At 43.9% G+C, this 21,512-nt stretch overlaps 1 long non-coding RNA gene and 1 gene segment (V, D, J or C); one reads left to right on the forward strand and one right to left on the reverse strand.

The window, feature by feature from the left end:
* Positions 1 to 265: 265 nt before the first annotated feature.
* Positions 266 to 21,512, reverse strand: part of LOC122458893 — a 34,262-nt gene continuing 13,015 nt past the window's right edge. Inside the window, exon 3 of the long non-coding RNA XR_006279204.1 lies at positions 266 to 525. This is a non-coding gene — a long non-coding RNA (uncharacterized LOC122458893). The remainder of the gene's footprint in view (positions 526 to 21,512) is intronic.
* Positions 20,192 to 21,345, forward strand: LOC119850664. The segment is given in 2 exon segments: positions 20,192 to 20,346; positions 20,847 to 21,345. Coding segments are annotated over 2 exon segments (510 nt in total).

Genomic DNA, 21,512 nt, shown 5'->3' on the forward strand with positions numbered 1-21,512 from the left:
TTTTTAATACAGTGTCCTAATTTAAAAAACAGAAACGAAAATAGAGGTTCCATTCATAGACCTCTGTCACTTCTACTAACAGAATAACTGGTATCACTACTAGGCTGTTATCCTCAATGTGGATCAGGCACTAAAGGGGGAGGATATACACTTTTTGCCAATGGGTTTCACACATATTTGCTGAAAGAAGAGAAATACTGAAATTCAGGATTCCTGGGTTTAATGCTCGGAACTCCAAGTGCAGATTAGGGCCTTTGATTTCCACTATAATAATAAAATTATTATTTTCATGATTTAGGGCCTACGGGCCCCAACTGAAAGAGAGGGGTCCCACTGTGCTAGATGCTGTAGATCACAGTGAGAGATGATCCCGGCCTCAAAGAGGTTATAGTCTAAATAGACAACACATAAAAAGAAACAATAATCTCCTGTTCTCCAACTGTAAAAAGAGAACTATGGGCCAGATTTTCAAGAAGAGCTGAGCACTTCTCCCTCCAGCACAAATTGACAGAACCAGTGGGTACTCTGCACCTTTGAAAATCAGGCTCTTGGTAACTTGCGTGTGGTCCTGCATAGCATTTGTGGCATTGCTGTGAATTGAGTTCAGACCTCCTTTTTCCTAGTTTAGTGCCTTAACCACAGAGCATTAATAGTGAGAAAGTGCACTACAATTCGCTATATGGATCTTCCCTTCCATGGAAGGAGAATGCACTAAGGCTGAAATTCTCAGTGGTATTTAGTCTCCTAACTTCCATTGAAATCATCCTAATCACTGCATTAGGATCTGGACCCAAGAACCTAAAATGGTTAGTGGCTCACTCTCTCTTGCTCTCTCTCTCTCACACACACACACACTCTCTCTCTATCTCCCCCTCGTCCCTCCACCCCCCAGCCCAACAGGAAACCAGCCAGTACAGTAAGAACAGCAGCAATATCCTCATTTCTTGCTTTCTTCAGTGAGGAATGGGTAACAGTATTTTTCTTTTGACAAAATTGAGCACCATTAACGTTGATAACTCTCCTTCCTGAAAAGGTGCAGCAAGTTAAGGAGACATGGTGGGACGTCTGGAAGCCCTCTTTCCTTGCTTCTTCCCTGGTAAATTTACTGGACACATTAGCTGTAGTTAGTGATTTTATTCTGTGTTTATTGTTAACAAAAAAAAACCCAACATGAGCCTGAATCTCGAGTCCAATGTAACAAGTCGATGCTCGTGCAATCCCAATAAAGCCTATGTCATTGCAGTGAAATAAAACTGGTGTACTGAAATGGGGAAATCATAATCCTAGATGACAGATTAATCCTGGAAGCTCACAGATACAGGGTCTGATTCTTCCCTGACCTGTACCTTGTGTAATTGTTCACACCATCTTTGCCCACATGTAAACAGAAATTGATTGTTCATTCACACTAGAGATAGAGGCTTTACCCATTTCCCCCTCACAATTATAGAGACAAAAATGGCTATACAAGGTGCAAGGCAATGGATAATCAAACCCATATACCTTCCTCAAGAACTTACAGGTGGCAAGGCCATGTACATGTTACTGCTCTCTGAAAAGGGAAATGTCTAGGTGCTATCTCCTCATGGCTACTTTCTCTCTTTTTGCCTTCCAGCTGTTCTGTGGGCCATTCACCTGGAGCAGGAGCAGATCTCGGTCACAAAGCAGCCACTTCAAGGGAATTCTGCCAAATTCACTTGCAAGGTGTTTGGTGGATCGGACTCTACCTACATCCACTGATATCGAGCCCCAGCTGGAGAGGCCCCACACAGCCTGCTGTACCTCACTCTTTCTGGGTCAGAGTTAAAGTGAGAGGCAGGCTTCTCTGGTGAGAAATTCTCAGCCTATGGGAGACAAAGCATCTCTAACTTTTTGGTGCACAAGCTGGAAGAGACAGACTTACACACATGCTTAACTTTGAGCACCTGGATAGTCAACCGTCTCTGGAGAGCAGACAATCACCTATGGCAGCAAAATGTTGCATATGTATAACTGTTTGAGCAAATGAGTATTGGCTGGTAGTAAGACATATTTGTTTATAAAAGACCTAGACTGAGGATAAGATCTCTGAGGGCTAGTCTACACTAGAAGCACTACATCAGCACAGATGCTCCGATGCACCTGCGCCGCTAGAGTGTGTCTAGTGAAGATGCTCTGTGCTGATGGGAGAGAGTTCTCCCGTTGACATAATTACTCTACTTCTGCGAGAAGCTAAAGCGATGTTGGTGGTAGAGCATATCCTGCTGACATAGTGCCGGTGTGGACAGCATTTAGGTTGCCGTAACGTGCGTCGCTCAGGGGGGTGGCTTTTCACATCCTAAGTGACATAAGTTAGATCGACTTAAGCGGTAGCATAGACCTGCTCCCGGTATTTGGACTCTGTCTTCCCAAATGTACAGATCTTGAATACAGGTTTCACGGCAAACCTGGCAATACCCAGAAGTCACCTACTCCTGGACAGGCCCAACAAAGAAAGTAACAGAACGCCACTAGCCGTCCCATCAGGAACCCAACTTAAATTTCTCCAGCTCATGATCAAGGATCTACAACCTATCCTGAAAGACGATCCCTCACTCTCACAGATCCTAGGAGACAGCCCCCCAACCTGAAGCAAATATTCACCAGCAACCACACACCACACAACAAAAACACTAACCCAGGAACTTATTCTTGCAACAAAGCCTGTTGCCAACTCTGTCCACATATCTATTCAAGGGATACCATCATGGGACCTAATCACATCAGCCACACCATAAGAGGCTCCTTCACCTGCACATCTACCAATGTGATATATGCCATCATGTGCTAACAATGCCCCTCTGCCATGTACTTTGGCCAAACCGGACAATCTCTACGCAAAAGAATAAATGGACACAAATCGGACATCAAGAATTATAACATTCAAAAACCAGTAAGAGAACTCTTCAACCTCCCTGGTCACTCAATTTCTGACCTAAAAGTTGCAATTCTCCAACAAAAAAAACTTCAAAAACAGACTCCAACGAGAAACTGCAGAATTGGAATTAATTTGCAAACTGGACACCATTATATTAGGCTTGAATAAAGACTCTGAGGGGATGGGTCATTACACAAAACAAAGTAAAATCTATTTCCCCATGCTAATTTCCCCACCCCCCACTGTTACTCAGATCTTCTTGTCAATTGTTTGAAATAGGCCATCCTGATTATCACTACAAAAGGGTTTTTTTTTCTCCTGCTGATAATAGCCCACCTTAATAAATTGGTCTCATTACAGTTGATATGCAATACCCATTTTTTCATGTACTCTGTGTATATATATCTTCCTACTATATTTTCCACTACATGCATCCGTTTTAGCTCACGAAAGCTTATGCCCAAATAAATTTGTTAGTCTCAAAGGTGACACAAGTAATCCTCCTAGATCTTGAATAATTACTCATATCCAGACCTCATGCAAACACACCATAGATTCTTGTTGTGTGCACCAGCTGGTCAGCAACATTTAAAATAAGCCAGTCTCTCCTCAGTTTGTGAAGAAGCCGACATTTTAAATCACTGAAAGGAAAGAATGAGTGAGAAACACACACACACACTATATGGAAGCTTTTCTGTGATAAAAGGGGATGCAGTTCCAATGAATGCTGAAGTCATTTTGGAAGGCAATAATACTGTAGGTTTGGATTTTCAGCATGAGAAATCCTGGTGAAACAAAGTTCCCAAGCAGTTCTAACAGCACCAGTGAAAGGGTGAACAGGTAGAAGTGCACACAGTTTCAGTCCATCTACAAACATCAAGAACTAGCGATGCAGAGAACTACAGAGGGGTTTGGAGGCCATGGAAAGTGGAACTTTCAGAGGTTGGAGAGAGCCGTATTGCTCAGGTGGGAGTAAATAATTCTGTCACAGAGGAGTGAGGCTCTGAGGGCTGATGAGGTAGTTAGAACTGTGGCACCAGCTCTGCTCCCCCCGACCCCTGAAATACATTGAGTTTGCCTGAAAATAGTAATAATGCCAAAGACCAGCTGTTCCTTCAAAGCAGAGCTGTGAACCCTGTATCGTACAACAGCCTTGCCTTGGCTTCACAGCTCACAGGAGCATTGACTACAAAAGATGATGATCAGCCATTCCACACGCAGGAAGACCCACTCCATCACTTCATACCATTCTGGTGGCATAGGTGGCTCTGAGGATTCCCCTTGTGTAAGAACTACCCCGGGTAGCAAAGCACCAGCATGGCAGTTCTGTGTTGCCACCACCACCTCCCCCTGCACTTTGGCTGATGAGGAAGCTCATGGGAGAAAGTAGGCATGGCAGGAGCACCCTCGGCCCAGCAATCCCCAGCAGCTGGAGACTCCTGGGGGGCCATGGAACAGTGGGCCAAATTCTGCTCAACTTTACATCATTTTCTTGAACATGTGCTGTAATGAAGGGCAGAGTCTGGCCTAGAGAATAATGTCAGCTACAGGAATATCACTGTTGGATGTATAGTAGAATCACCAGCTCATTAGAATTATGCCAAATTCTGACATCAGTTACATACAGGCAATGCCCATGCCAACAGTGGTCTCGCACCTTTGTAAATGCAGTCAGTATATGGACGATAGTGGTCTGTGCATATTTCACAGTAGGATCTCCTCTATCCTTGTACAGCACTTTCACAGACAGGGTGTATATAGCAATAGAATTCAAAAACAGCTTATGAAACAGTTGAAGCAGACAGTTGGCATCCATGAAACACTAATATCAAGTGCAGATATCAAGTGCAGTTAATCAGTTCCTGCTGCTTGCCATTATACAATTAAAGATAAAACAAAAGGCTTCATATTCATGTTACTTTCTCATTGTTAAAGTAACTACCTTTCTTGCTTCTTATCTTTGTTATTCATTAGAGGAGCTGACAAAGCAGAGGAAACAGTAACGAAACTATAAGGATGTCTGTTGAAGTTTTAGTCCTTCAGAACTCATTCCAAGATGAATCCAAGCAGGCATGTTTTTCTTTGTAGGACCACAACCATCTTCCTGGTCTTGAGGGAAATGGTGCAAATCCCATAAATACATTGGCAGAACAAACATCCTTCCTGGGTCCACTCTCCATGGCCAATGGCACCGCAGCTACTGATCCGTTTATCACGCCCTCACAAACACACATAGCCCCCAAGAGGAGTTAGGAGCACCAAGAGGAATTAGGTTTTGAAGGCCCACAGGAAGAGTGCATTTTGACAGAAATCTGAAGGAGGGGAGATGGTAAAGGCATGACAGACTGGATCAGGGTATAATGGTATAAATGTAAACTAATAGTGCTATAGTGTAGAACGTTAAAAAGCAATTGACGTATGCTTTAATTAACTGGAGGCTGTGTAGGTGTGTGCATGCACATACACACTACCCTCTAGTAAATGGTTCCAGATTTGCTCAACTTTGTGACATAGGCCCTATACATATAAATGAATTCCTTTGTGTGGGATTATGGTGCTTTATTCTGTGTTTAACAGAGAAATGAATTGTTGTTTATAAAAAAGGCTCTTGAAATATACAGAACATCACCTTCTTAGTGGCTTTTTGATCACTAAAGGAGAGCTAAACAGAGTTCTTCTTCAGTTCATGTAGATGGAGTTCTCTGCATTGGATTAGTCCCCAGGGCAAATCAACAATAACTAATAATGAAAAATTAATGAAATTGCTTGTAAATTAAGAGTTGGGGTGAAATTAAGGACTTGTCTATGCTTACAGCGCTGCTTTAGCACTTAGTGAAGACACTATCTATGTTAACAAGAAAGCTTCTTCTGTCAGCATAGATACTCCACCTCTCCAAGAGATGGTAGCTAAGTCAATGGGAGAAGCGCCTCCCACCACCATATCAGCATAATGCTGTCTGTACCGGAAGTTAGGTCAGTATAACTGTTGCTCAGGGTTGTGGATTTTCTACACCTGAGTGATGTAGTTATAGTAACAAGTTTGTACTGTAGGCCAGGGCTCAGTGTACATGAGTAGGCCATCCTATTTCAGTAGAGGACATTAGCACACAGTTATGTTAGCTCTGTTATGAGTAGTGAGATGTAAAATGGCCACATTATCACAATTAAGAACTGAGAAACACTGAAGAATTTAAGACTCAAAAATGCACTACAGCTCAATTCTGCCAGATGCTCAGTGTCACCGGAAACATTGTGAACACCATCAACTTCCACCAGCATCCGTGGGATCTGAAGGCACTCCGTCTCTCTCTTCCTTTCTGTAGTGGATCAGCAGTTTCCCAGGGAAAACAATGAGTGAATGACTTAAAGACAACAACAGTTTAATTGCACCATCAACAGTGTTTCCTTCTCCCCACCCTTTTTCCAAACTTCCCACTCTGGTCCACCACCTACCTATCCAGTTCTCCAACAAATGAAATCATGCTTTCTTCCATACCGTCACATACACATAGAATAGCCCTGACTGGTCTCATATGGAACATCACTTCCTTCTCTTCTGCAACATTTCTGACCCACAGGGCGTACAAGAAATCTGCTAACACACAATGACTGAACTTTGGGGATGAGTGAGGAGAAAACAAAAACAAGTATATTTGTGCATAAACAAGGACATGGGGAAAAAACGTTATTAGTTTTAATTTTTCCCTTTCTCCACAAGCTTGGAAGGTCACTCCTTTTTTTTAGACTGTCAGCAGTCTGAGGCAGAAATTTGCCTCTTTGTTTTCACCCCAGGCCCCAGATCCTGCGTAGTACCTCAGGGTATAATAAACAACAGTAATAATCATCAACACAGATCCTTCATTATTCATAAAAGAATCATGAAACACACCTGAAGAATCTGTTTCATGCCAGTGCTAGGGTTGACACTCACCGAAGGTCAAAGTTGTCATACTGAGTAACAGTAACTCTATGACATCTTGAAATAAGTCTTCTACAGCCAGTACCACTTAACTGGAGGTTACTTATACGTACCTTCCTCGCCCCACCTACATGTCTCTCTCCATTAAAAATCAGCATTTACATTCTTTGGCTGGAGTCTAACAAGAGCAGCAAAAATGTTGCTGCTGAAGACTTGTATTCTGGCTATGGTCTGCTCCTGTGTGTTGCCCACACTGCTCTCCACATACATAGGCCCATGACAGCAGCAGTTGGAGAGCCTTCACATGATGTCAGTTTTATGTTGATATTTTTTCATTGTTTCTCCACAGAGGGCTCCTCACAAGTGCATCTGACCCAACCTCAACTGTCCATCACCAGAGAAGAAAGTAACGCCACACAAATTGACTGCAGTGTTTCTGTATCTTGGTATTTTGATAAGGCTCCTATTCACTGGTATAGACAGAGACCCGGTGCAGCTCCAGAGCGGATTCTGTTCATCTCAACGCAATCTGACTTTGACAGAGACTCAGGGTATGTCTTCACTACCTGCCAGATCGGCAGGCAGCGATCGATCCAGCGGGGACCGATTTATCGCGTCTAGTCTAGACGCGATAAATCGATCCCTGAGCACTCTCCCGTTGATTCCTGTACTCCACCGCCATGAGAGGCACAGGCAGAGTCGATGCAGGAGCAGCAGCAGTCGACTCACTGCGGTGAAGACAACATAGTAAGTCGATCTAAGTATGTCGACTTCAGCTACGTTATTCACGTAGCTGAAATTGCGCAACTTAGATCGATCCCCCCGCCAGTGTAGACCAGGGCTAAGATAAAGGAAAGTTTAATACTAAAAAGACTGTCCAGTCTACCTGTACCCTGACTATAAACAAAATTACCTCCAGTAACATTGCTACTTAGTATTGTGCCTATTAAGGAGTCGCACAGTTTTAGAAAATTGTAGACAGCCTGTACAAAACCCACTCTGCATTCTGAGCCACAGCCTCTTCAGTGTATGAGGTCACTGTCACCTCTCTAAAAATTCCTCTCAGCCTGGAGCCTGCTGCAGAAAGTCTTCATTGGCTTCTGCAGATAGATATGAACAGCAACTGCTGATTTAGTGTGTATTTTCCATATAAATCTCTAAGACCAGGTCAATTCTAGCAGAAAAGGTGGTCACTTACAGCACAAAGGGGAGCTAGGCAACCAATCCATTAACAGTTAATGGGAGTTGTGTGTTTAACTGTTCCTTGGCCTTTGAAAAAATGTTCACCCAGAATATTAGGTGAAGCCAACAGTCAGTACTTGGTCAGTGTGGGTTATAAGAATGGCTGTACTGGGTCAAACCAATGGTCAGTCTAGCCCATTATCCTGTCTTCTGACAGTGGCCAGTATGAGGTACTTCAGTGGGAATGAAGAGAACAGGGAATAGAAGTGATCCATCCCCTGTCACCCATTCCCAGCATCTAGGAGACTAGGGACACTTATGAGCATGGTTTTGCATCTCTGCCCATCCTGGCTAATAGCCATTGATGGACCTATCCTCCATGAACTTATCTAGTTCTTTTTTGAACTCCGTTATAGTCTTAGACTTAACAACATCCTCTGGCAAAGAGTTCTACAGGTTGACTGTACATTGTATGAAGAAATATTTCCTTTTGTTTATTTTAAACCTGCTGCATATTAATTTCATTTCATGACCACTAGTTTTTTTGTTATGAGAAGGAGTATTTACTTTCACACCAGTCATGATCTTTAGACCTCTATCATATCCCACCTTAGTTGTCTCTTTTCCAAGCTGAAAAGTCCCAGTTTTATTAATGGCTTCTCATATGGAAGCTGTTTTATATCCCTAATCATTTTTGTTGCCCTTTTCTGTACCTTTTCCAATTCCAATATATCTTTTTTGAGATGGGGTAACCATATCTGCAAACAGTATTCAAGATGTGGGCGTACAATGGATTTCTATGGAGGCAATATGATATTTTCTGTCTTATTATCTATCCCTTTCCCAACATTTGTTAGCTTTTTTGACTGCCGCTGCACATTGAGTGGATGTTTTCAGAGAACTATCCACAATGAGGCCAAGATCTCTTTCTCGATTGGTAACAGCTAATTTAGAGCCCATCATTTTATATGTATAGTTGGGATTGTGTTTTCCAATGTGCATTACTTTGCATTTATCAACATTGAATTTCATCTCATTTTGTTGCTCAGTCATCCAGTTTTGTGAGATCCCTTTGTAACTCTTCACAATCAGCTTTGGACTTTACTATTTTGAATACTTTTGCATCATCGTGCAAATTTTGCCACCTCACTGTTTACCTCTTTTTCCCGATCATTTATGAATATGGTGAACAGTACTGGTCCCAGTACAGAACCCTGAGAGACACCACTATTTACCTCTCTCCATTCTGAAAACTGACTAAGTATTCCTACCCTTTGTTTCCTATCTTTTAACCAATTACCGATCCATGAGTGGACTTTATTCTTATCCCATGACTGCTTACTTTGCTTAAGAGACTTTAGTGAAGGACCTTTTCTGAAAATCTAAATACAAAATATCCACTGGATCACCCTTGTCCACATGCTTGTTGACCCCCGCCAAAGAATTCTAGTAGATTGTAAAGGGAAATGCTGCCTCACCAAAAACCGCCTTGACTCTTCCCCCAACAAATCGTGTTCATCTATGTGTCTGATAATTCTGTTCTTTACTATAGTTTCAACGAGTTTGCCTGGTACTGAAGTTAGGCTTCCCGACCTGTAATTGCCAGGATTGCCTCTGAAGCCTTTTAAAAAAAAATTGGTGTCACACTAGCTATCCTCCATTTATGTGATTGAAATGATATTTATATTTCATACCACAGTTAAATATAAAATTGCAGAACTATTGAGTTCCTTCAGAACTCTTCAGTGAAGACCATCTGTTCCTGATGACTTATTACTTGTTTAGTTCATCAATTTGTTCCAAAACCTCCTCTAATGACTCCTCAATGTGGGACAGTTCCTCAGATTTGTCACCCAAAAAGAATAGCTCAGGTTGGGGAATCTCCCTCACATCCTCAGCCAAGACTGATGCAAAGAATTCAAGTAGTTTCTCTGCAATGGCCTTATCTTCCTTGAGTGCTACGTTAGCACCTCGATTGTCCAGTGGCCCCACTGGTTGTTTAGCGCGCTTCCTGTTTCTGAAGTACTTAGAGATTTTTGCTGTTACTTTGAGTCTTTGGCTAGCTGTCCTTCAGATTCTTTTTTGGCCTTCCTAATTATATTTTTACACTTCACTTGCCAGAGTTTATGCTCCTTTCTATTTTCCTCAATAAGATTTAACTTCTACTTTTTAAAGGATGCTTTTTTGCCTCTAACTGCTTCCTTTACTTTGTTGTTTAGCCATGGTGGCACATGGTGGTCCCATTTATAGGTTTTTTTAAATTGGGGTATTCATTTAAATTGAGCTTCTATTATGGTGTTCTTATAAACTTTCCATGCAGCTTTGCAGGGATTTCACTTTTGACACTGTACCTTTTAATTTCTTTTGAACTAAACTTCGTCGTTTTTGTGTAGTACCCCTTCCTGAAATTAAATGCTACCTGGGTGGGCTACTTTGGTGTTTCTCCCTGCACAGGGATGTTAAATTTCATTTTGTTATGGTCACTATTACCAAGCAGTCCAGGTATATTCACCTTTTGGACCAGATCCTGTGCTCCACTTAGGACTAAATCAAGAATTGCCTCTCCTCTTGTGGGTTCCAGGACTAGCTGCCCCAAGAAGCAGTCATTTAAGGTGTCAAGAAACAATTTCTGCATCCCATCCTGAGGAGACATGTACCCAGTCAATAGGGGGATAGCTGAAATTCCCCATTATTAATTATTATTATTAGTATAGCCTCTCTAATCTCCCTGAGCATTTCACAGTTATTATCACCATCCTGGTCAGGTGGTCAGTAGAATATCCCTACTGCTATATCCTTATTATTCAAGCATGGAATTACTCTCCATAGAGGTTCTATGGTACAGTTTGGTTCATTTAAGATTTTTACTTCATTTGATTCTACACGTTCTTTCACATATACAGGAAGCAAGTGAAAGTAAATTTGGAGCATTGGACCCAGTGCACAGGTGCAGGAAAATATTTCCCCAGTACCTGGGGCTCATCCTCCATAGTATCCTCCTCAGGTACAGAGCCTCATCTTACTGCCTAGAGATTCCAATTAGAACTTGACCCAATGCCCACTGAGATCCACATGTGCCTGTCCATTGACTTCAGTGGCTCTGGATCAAATCACAAGTCACCAAACAGCACTGCAAACCAGCCTGGCTGCTTAACACCACATTTTGATATTACTCTGATGGAAACAGGAGTATGTTTATTTAGGCTGCTTTCTGCTGTTTAATTAGCCCCTGTTCACTTAATTAAAAAAAAGGAGTTCTGTTCTGAAGAACCAACCTTTCTTTAGTCTCTGATGCCAGTTCAAGAGAAAACACCCGGTGTGACAGCAGGTTACACTCTGAAATTATACAGCATAATATCAGTTCTAGCAATCTTAGCATGAATGTTCAAAAAGAAAAGGAGTACTTGTGGCACCTTAGAGACTAACAAATTTATTAGAGCATAAGCTTTCGTGAGCTACAGCTCACTTCATCGGATGCATTTGGCATCCGATGAAGTGAGCTGTAGCTCACGAAAGCTTATGCTCTAATAAATTTGTTAGTCTCTAAGGTGCCACAAGTACTCCTTTTCTTTTTGCGAATACAGACTAACACGGCTGCTACTCTGAAACATGAATGTTCAGGGAATGTCACAGAATAAGAGTCCCTGCCTCAAAAGTTTATAGTCTAAACTGAGTCATTAGAGCAATGAGGATCAAGGGAGTCAGATTCTTCAGAACCTGTGAGAAAAGTGTGTGATTGCAGATACTTGAAAAAAGGGCAGAAGTGGAAGCATAGCTTATTCAATAAAGCTAGAAAGACACAAGAAAACTAATGGAGCTACAATATAAAAAAGACATCATGGATTGGATTAGCTCTGATCACAAGGAAACAAAGAAGGGTTTAAGAACAAATGAGGTTGCTTGTAAATTAATTCGACAAGAACATCTTAGTGTTGAATTGGCCCTTTTTCAGAACTAGGACAAAACTGACTGCAAATATACAAGAGTAGGTTCATCCTATCTCAGTAGAAGGCATTAGCACACAGATATATTAGCCACTTTATAAGACTCAATTCATGTTACAGAGGGAAAGTATCACATGAAGTAGGAAGCGATATTCCACTACTTCACATCTGGGGAAACTCAGTGAGAACAGGATCCGGGAAAGTGCTTAATATCTTCACAAGGGTTTGAGTGCTCTGCTGACCAGATGTCCCAATTTTATAGGGACAGTTCTGATATTCAGGGCTTTGTCTTATATAGGGGACTATTACCCCCCACCTGTCCTGATTTTTCACACTTGCTATCTGGTCACCCTATCTGGCAACAGCACCACTCAACACAGCACCTCCCACATTCAACAGGGAAAGAAAATAACTCCCAAGACAATTAGTCTTCACTGTGCCATCAACATGGCTCTACCTATCCCTTCAACTTTGTATTAGTTGCAGTCATAGCTAGGAACCCCAATCACAGATTTGGTGCACACTGCACAAACAAGGAAAAAGACTGCATCCCTGAGCACAAACATCTTGGTACTTTCTTCCATCACTTGTGTGTGGAATGCGCACGTACACATGTGTACACACATGTGCGCGCACCTAAACCAGTAGCCTCTTCTCCTTCAAATCCCTCCCAAGACCCACTCCTGCTGCAACTCCTACAAGAAATCTACCAGGAAATGACAACTTTGGCTGAGGAGGGAAGAGGAAAACTGTATATTTGAACATTAAGTACCAAATTCTCTGCTGGTGAAAATGGTTGAAACCCCATTAAAATCAATGGAGCTGTGCCAGTTGATACCAGCAGAGAAACTGGCTTTCAACACTGCATATCTAGTGTATATGTTAGTGTTTCTATTTCTCCAACCCAGTGAGAGTGTCTACACTGCAACTGGTAGAGACTCCCAGCTCTGGGTAGACAGACTCATGCTACTGGGGCTTGAGCCAGTGTGCTAAAAATAGCAGCATGGATTTTATGATTCCACTGGAGACTCAGGCTAGCCATGAGCTCAGACCAAACTCTGCTATTTTTAGTGTGCGAATTCCACCCCGCTACCACATCCAGCTGCAGTGCAGACATACCCATTTAGACGGAAGATCTTTGGGACAGTCACTCCATATATTTCTATGTGTAGTACCTCACACAATGGGGGCACCATCCACACAGAGGCCCCTGGGAACCACTATATTTAAAAAAAGAAAAAAAAAAGACAGACTTCTATGATACAATCAATACTGGTCTAAAGATAGCTGAAGAATTTTCTTCTTGCCAGATAATGCTCTGACAAACGTAAAGTCTGGTGAGTTTCAGCCATAACTCTACCTTATTTTAAATTATGCATTGCATGTTAACTAAATGAGTCACTTCCTGTCCCCAAATGCACTTCTCCTTCCACCCCAGAACAACTGTCACATTTCTCATCGATGAAGATCTAAGCAAAACCTGTAAAACGTTGCTGCTCCACATTGTTATTCTGGCTTTGATTTTGTCTTGTAAGTTTCTTTTTTTACCCTTTTCTACACAGTTGTACATTCCTGAGTCACAAATCACCATGCTCCAGATTCATGTTAATTTCTGGATTTCTTTTCTTGCCCTCCTTCTAGATGGGTGTGCACAAATACATCTGAGACAAACTCAGTTGACCGTTACCCCGGCAGAAAATAAAACTGCACATATAGACTGTGAGGCTTCTGGCATTCAGAACTTCAGGAGTGCTCTTATACACTGGTATCGACAGAGACCTGGTGAAGCTCCAGAGCAGATTCTGTACATCTCATCTGAAAAGCCTGTCTTTGACAAAGATACCAATAAAAAGAAGTTTCATTGTGAAAAGAAGCCTGATCAGCCCGTCTCTACCCTACTAGTAAATACAATAACTCCTAAAAAGAAAAGGAGTACTTGTGGCACCTTAGAGACTAACAAGTTTATTAGAGCATAAGCTTTCATGAGCTACAGCTCGCTTCATCGGTGAGCTGTAGCTCACGAAAGCTTATGCTCTAATAAATTTGTTAGTCTCTAAGGTGCCACAGGTACTCCTTTTCTTTTTGCGAATACAGACTAACACGGCTGCTACTCTGAAACCTAACACTCCTTCCTGTTTTCTCTCAGCTAGATATAAGACCACCACATACGGCTGATGTTTTTAAGTATGACAGGTATTGATTTAAAAGCATGTAGTAAAAGCAAACTTTTATAGGTACAATGCACAATGTGACTGACCATGTCCTGCAGATAATTATAGTACAAATCAGATACCTAGTTCCTCCTCCTTTTCTGGTTAATAATCTTTGGAAAGTCATTCCTATCAAATCTATCCTTGAATGTAGTTTTATATGCTTGCTACCATTTGTTCGGCCTCTTATCAATGTTGGTTTCAACACGATTACTGGCAGGGACAACCTTTGGTTGATGTTAGTTTGCTGGAGTCCCCTGATTAGAAGAGAAAGCAAATTTTCCAGGCCTTTGGCGGAAGATCAGTTTATCAATGAGAAGATATTTTGTCCATGGCTGCCTGAAAAGCACATCAAATGAATGGAGCAAGCTAATCTACAGAGCTGGAAGATTTCCCTGCCAGTAATATCACTCACTGTCTTGATTTTATCCTCTATGAAAAATTCTTTAGCATCACTAGTCAGAAGTGGGAAAAAATTCTAACAAACATTATTAGGATTCTGAACTAGGATGCAGAAACCTAATAACGATGAAACTGCCTCCATGTTCCCACCCCCCCCAGACATTGTGCCATGCATGGACAACACAAGTATGCCATTGTCACTAAGAGACTTTCACATGGTACAGCCACTGGGATTTATAATGCACTCTTCCTGCCAAAGTGCTGTAATGCTAGGATTGGAATAACTGTACTACAGTGTGACAGCTATAGAAAGAGAAGAGCATGTACTTAAGCTTCCTAAACCTGTAGTCTGAGATCTGATTCCCTCCCACCATCAGTGCAACAGTTGCTAGAATAAATCAAGAGTTGCGCATTTAAATTTTTCTCCCTGCTTGGAATCCCTTGGATCATACATGGTGGGGAGGTTGGAGGAAGGGGGACCAGGGAACTGGCATGGCTTCCACCTGAAACTGAAGCTATGGCCACTCTATAGCACATCAATATCCTCCATACCAATAGTTTTACTGCTTGTAACCCAGAAATCTCTCCCATTTATGCTATAATTTCCCCCCATAGCGACAACAAAGGTAGCAGCAGTGGCCACTTCCCAGCTGCAGCTCTGGCTCCACTGATGCTTCCTCTCCAGTGCATTCCCTGGGCCCACACACATCCTCAGAACATGTACCTAGGATATTCCCCAGCCCAGTTGGCCACAGAGACTGTTTCAGGGTCTAGTCCACGTCAGGGCTCTGTTCCTGCTCCTCTGCCACCAGAGAATCCTGTGGTGCTGTCCTCATCCCCTCTGCACCAGTCTAGAACTCACACTGTCCCAGTTCAAAAAGCTTGTCATGCAAGAAGGGAGGGGATCCATACTCAGGGTGGTGGAGAGCACTGTTAGTAGATAAATGAGTTTCTTGGAGGAAAGCTATTGTGCCTTTGGGGTTTTATAAGAGCATGTAATGATTTGAGGGTGAGTTTGAGTTGGTTAGTATAATACTGAGAGATGAAGTAATTCATTGTACATTAACCACCCTACTCAGGAGGGACAGGTTCCCTTATCAGCTCTAAACCTATCTGCACAATCCCCTCCACTAGCAACCCTGGTCAGTTCTATACCCAGTCTCCAGTACTCCCCTCCCAACACCCCACAAAAAGTTCACATTGGCGCTTCAGCCCAGAGGCTTGGGGAGTACAGTGACCCTTTAGATCAGAGGTTCCTGAAGGTGGCCCTCAATACAGTCCAAGGTGGTCCACTGGCAGGAGTGGAGACTGGGGGGCAGGTAAGGGTGTTCCCCCCCAAACTGCATCTTTCCACTCCCCTTCCAACCCTGGCTTTTCAATGCAGCTCCAGGTCTCACAGCCCCGCCCATTTGTCCTGCCTACTAAAATCTGTGTGGAGAGCGTGTGTTGGTGGGAGGGTCTGGAAGAGAGGGATTTTTTGGGGAAGATGGTGCTGGGGTCAGGGGAGCAGCAGAGGCACAACTGGAAGGTTTCCTCCTCCTTTCCACAGCATCTGGTTGCAGACAGACAATGAAGGTGAGGGTGGCAACTTGCTATTTTGCAGTGGGGAGTATCCAGGACTTCCCTCTGTGCACTGTGCTGTCCCTGCCATCTTAGTGGCCAGTAGTTAGGTGTGGGTGTGCTGTTTTTCGGGGGGGGTCAGAGGCCCCCTCCCCAGGGCACTGACCTGTCCTATTCTCTCCTCCCATCTCAGCTGTCCATGATAGGAGCCACATTCCCCCCATCACAGGCTGTGCACAGTGCCCTCCCCAGTCATCCATCCCTCCCCAGGGTGGAGCATGAAGCTGCAAGTGGGAGCGTCCTTAGCCTTGCTCAGATGTTTTGCTGACTGGAGGCTCCCCTGTCAAACCCAGAGTTCCCCTGCCCCATTCCTCGCAAACCTGTGGTTCCCCACCAGACACCCCAGCTCCACCTCTTCCGTAACATCCTTAACTCTTCACATGCCACAGCCCAGCCTGTCCCACCCACTCCGTCTCACCATGAGCCATCTGTCAGTGCCTTCCCTCTTGGACCAAACTGTTCCCTGTGTCGTTCACCTCACCCCTCTACCCCAGGCCTAGGCTGGGGGTTCTCCGGGGCTGAACCCCTTCTCTGCCTGGGGTAACAGGTTCAGTCTCCTTTCTCTGCCTCCCCTGCCTCCCATTTCTCCATAGCTGGATCGAGCACTCTCCTGCCTGCTGCAGGAGAACTGTGCCCTGCGGGCTGAGGTGGCGCTGTGGCAGTCCCAGAGCTGAGGGGAATGTGCTGTGCCTGACACCAGTGATGGACAACACAAAGGAACCTCAGCCACCCCACCTCCCAACCAGTGCTTTTGGCCTTGGCTCTTCAAGGGAAGGGATGCTGGGCATAAATGGAGAACACTGCCTTTTGGGAGGAGGGGTGGCATCTGCCCTCAGGCTGCAGAACTGAAGGGCCAGAGTCGGTAGGGGAGAGGAAAGATGGCTCCCTGTGGGTACATAGAATTTATATGCATGTAATAATTAAAGTTAATACTGTTCCTCAAGAAGCGTTAATAGTGGGCCACCCTGCCCATTGCAGCTGCACACATCGGCCACAGGGAAAAAAGTTTGGGAACCCTAGTGTTAGAAGACCTGTCTGTACACTGCTTCTTGTGTGGTACTGATGGCTCAATACAGGCTCAGATGGAGCCTGAGCTGAACCCCTTGAGGGACATGAGGTCTCCTTAGAGTGGGATTTATGGAGCCATCTACCCCTCTTCCTAGGCTCTCTGGAAAGAGAAAGAGGTTTCCAAGCCTCTGAAGGTGCTGCTGCCATGGAAGCAGGCTGAGATGTTGAGGCTGTTGTCTGGGGCTTTGGGAAACAGACTGCACTGGGGCTAGCAAACAGTCCATTAGAAGGAGCATCAATCTAGCCTCTGCCTTTCTCCAACCTGCCTTTAAATCCCATACAGACCTTACATTTAGATAAGACATGGGTGGCTCTGAGGCAGCAAAGACAGCTTGTATGCCCATCACTACAGGGAGGAGACCTCTGGTAGGGCTTAAAGCTGTTATAACCCAGTGAGTGTTAATGGACATGAGGAGTACACACCCCACCCCCTCTAAATACAACTGGTCAGCAGCATTTAAAATAAGCCAGTCTCTCCTCTGTTTGTCAAGAATCATGGAAAGGGAAGAACAAGTGAGAAACATACACACACACACACTAACTATATGGAAGGTTTTCTGTGATTAAAGGGAATGCAGTTCCAATGAATGCAAATTCTACAAAGCTGAAGTCATTTTGGAAGGCAATAATATTGTATGTTTGGATTCTCAGCATGAGAAATCCTGGTGAAACAAAGTTCCCAAGAAGTTCTAACAGCACCAATGAAAGGGTTAATAGGTAGAAGTGCACACAGTTTCAGTCCATCCACAAACACCAAGAAATAGCGATTCAGAAAACTACAGAGGGGTTTGGAGGCCATGGAAAGTGGAACTTTCAGAGGTTGGAGAGAGCCGTATTGCTCAGGTGGAGTAAATAATTCTGTCACAGAGGAGTGAGGCTCTGAGGGCTGATGAGGTAGTTAGAGCTGTGGCACCAGCTCTGCTCCCCCCCGACCCCTGAAATACATTGAGTTTGCCTGAAAATAGTGATAATGCCAAAGACCTGCTGTTCCTTCAAAGCAGAGCTGTGAACCCTGAATCATACAACAGCCTTGCCTTGGCTTCACAGCTCACAGGAGCATTGACTACAAAAGATGATGATCAGCCATTCCACACGCAAGAGGACCCACTTCATCACTTCGTACCATTCTGCTGGCATAGGTGGCTCTGAGGATTCCCCTTGTGTAAGAACTACCCCGGGTAGCAAAGCACCAGCATGGCAGTTCTGTGCTGCCACCATCACCTCCTCCTCCACTTTGGCTGATGGGGAAACTCCCGGGAGAAAGTAGGCATGGCAGGAGCACCCTGTGCCCATCAATCTCCAGCAGCTGGAAGACCCCTGGAGGGCCATGGAACAGTGGACCAAATTCTGCTCAACATTACCTCATTTTCTTGAACATGTGCTGTAATGAAGGGCAGAATCTGGCCTACAGAATGTCAGCTACAGGAATATCACTGTTGGATGTATAGTAGACTCACCAGCTCATTAGAATTATGCCAAATTCTGACACCAGTTACACAGAGGCAATGGCAGTGTCAGCCGTGGTCTCACACCTCTGTAAATGCAGTCAGCATTTGGCCTGTAGTGGTCTGTGCATATTTCAAAATAGGATTTCCTCTGTCCTGGTACAGCACTTTCCCAACACTGGAATTACAAACTTCATTCTTCATGTCCTTTCCTGGCATGAACTGGGAACTAAAAATTACCTTATCTATGTGTTGCTGTTTTTTAAAACAACTGAAGAAAGAGTGATTGATTCAAAAACACATCATAGAAGAGTGTCAGCTACAGTTACAGAGAAATCACCGTTCTTCATATTTCAGTACTAGCCTATTCAAATGGATTCCCTAGAGTTTTACTCCTTTATCACCACAAGGGGGTACCAGAAGCCTGAATTTGTATTTAGCTAACCTGAGCTGTTATTTTGTTCAGTCTTCAAGCAGGAATTGGGTGCAATATTTATTATCATGGAGGAAGGGGTAATCTATGCAGATAGACAGAGCAAATTAAGTAAAATGATAGAAGCAAAATCACTATTGCACTTACAGTAATTGGCTTTTGAGACCTGACAGCAAATATAAATATTGAGATTACTCAATGCACAGAATCTCACATAATAGCAAACCACCTTGGGAAACACATATGCATATTAAAACATACACCAGAAATCAAAACCATACTCTCTCCCTTTAGCTATTCTGCAATGAATAGCTACCAACATACAATAAAAATCTAATCCTTCCAAGCCTATCTATATTGTAATGCAGCTGTCTCAGAGGTGAAATGTAATGAGCCTACACAACAGCTTGGAGAGGAAACGAGGATTACACCATCTCCAACTGAAACTCCAGGGGGAAGTATAGGTGACCGGAATGGACGTACTCAAACTGGAAGTTGACAAGGACACTAGGGCCCACATCTTTCAGGTTTATGGGTGTCTAAGAAAAATTGAAATTAATTGGAGTTAGGCACAGAAATACTTTCAGCATTGGGCATAGGCTCCTACTCTTATAAAGGGTTCCATGGGATCTTTAATGATGGGAAGTTAATGTGACCTTTGTCTTACATTTCATAAAAAAAGGAATAAAGGAAGCATGTGAGCAGGCAGTGAACTTCCCAAGAAGGGATGAGTTTGTGTTTTATTTCTGATGACAGCACCTCCTGCCTGTTGCGATGGAGGGATCTGGTGTGGAGTTTTTGAGAGTCAGACATGGTTTGGCCCTTCCCCAGTTTTACTGACTTAGAATTCTTTTAACATTAACTATTTAAAGTTTGTATGCTTCAACTAATCAAGACGTGTGACTGTGTAGTTCTCTATTACAGAGTGAAGAGGATTCAGGGAGGAGTTTGTTTTTGGTTAGTAGCTCACACACTGGGCTGATACGTGTCCCCTCTCAGATTCTTAAATAAATTGGAAACTCTTTGATACAGTGACAACGACAGCACCTCATCTCTTCCGCTCAGAACTGGGCAGCCTGCTCCCACCTTTTTCTTTCAGCATTTGAGTATTTGTTGCTCAAGACTGAGCAGCAGTGACTTCTTGTGTTTATTTCTCCTCAGGAGCCAGAGCAATTTCAGGAGACATGGTGGGGTTTCTGGAAATTCTCTTCACTTGCCTCTTGCCATGTAAGTTTGTTTAATTCAGTTCTGTTTATTATTTATGGTTATTTATGCAGCATTGTGGGCTTGGATCCCCAGAGTTACAACAGTTTTATTCCAGGGCAACTCTAGTGAGAGCAATGGAATAAGACTGGAGTCTCAGCACCCCTGAATGTGTATGGAGCTTTACAAATAATCCACAGACCAGGGCCGCAGTTCTCCACTCCCCTGCCCCTTTTGTAGTCATTGACATCTGTGCCTGGAAGAGAAAAAACCCTGAGATCAGAATTGTCCTCTCACTCACACCCGTGGCAGAAATTATACACTTAACCCTCACCATGCACATTTCTAAATGAACATACAAGGTGAAAGGCAGCAGAGAAGCAACCCCTTCATCCCTTCAGTCTAAGCAGCATGGACTCTGCATAGGACAGACATTACTGACATTACAGACATTACTACATAGGACAGACATTATTTCTAGCAGCCATTTCCTCATTGCTCCTTATCCTCCTTTTGCCTTCCAGCTGTGCTGTGGGCCTTTCACCTGGAACAGGTACCAATCTACATCATAAAGGAGCCAGGTGCAGGCAGCACTGCTGACTTCCTTTGCAAAGTGTCTGGCATATCGGCCTCTACCTACATCCACTGGTACCGAGCCCCAACTGGAGAGGATCCACAGAGGCTGCTCTACCTTTCTTACTCCAAGCCTGACCCTAGCTGGGAGGCCGGCTTCTCCAGCAAGAAACTCACCGCCTATTTTCAAGACCGTAGCATCTGCAAACTGTTGGTGCACAAGCTGGAAAAGGCAGACAGCGGCCACTATTACTGTGCCGCATGGGATTACACACAGTGCCACAAACGTCCTGCAGCCCTGCACAAAACCCCCCCCAAACACCAAAACCACACACACCACAGTCTGGGGGGCTGGGCTCAGCTCTCGCGTTGCTGCTGCAGCAGAGCTCACCGAGACCACCCTCAGCCCACTCTATAGATAGGGTTGCCAACTTTCTAATCACACAAAACCAAACACCATTTTCCTGCCCCTTCTGAGGCCCCGCCCCCTGCTCACTCCATCCCCTCTCCCTTCATGGTTCGCTGTCCCCCACCCTCACTCACTTTCATCGGGCTGGGGCAGGGGTGTGGGAGGGGGTGCGGGCTCCAATTTGGGGTGCAGGCGCTGAGGTGGGGTC

This window comes from Dermochelys coriacea, chromosome 2 (assembly GCF_009764565.3).
Source record: "Dermochelys coriacea isolate rDerCor1 chromosome 2, rDerCor1.pri.v4, whole genome shotgun sequence".
Classification (NCBI taxonomy): domain Eukaryota; kingdom Metazoa; phylum Chordata; order Testudines; family Dermochelyidae; genus Dermochelys; species Dermochelys coriacea.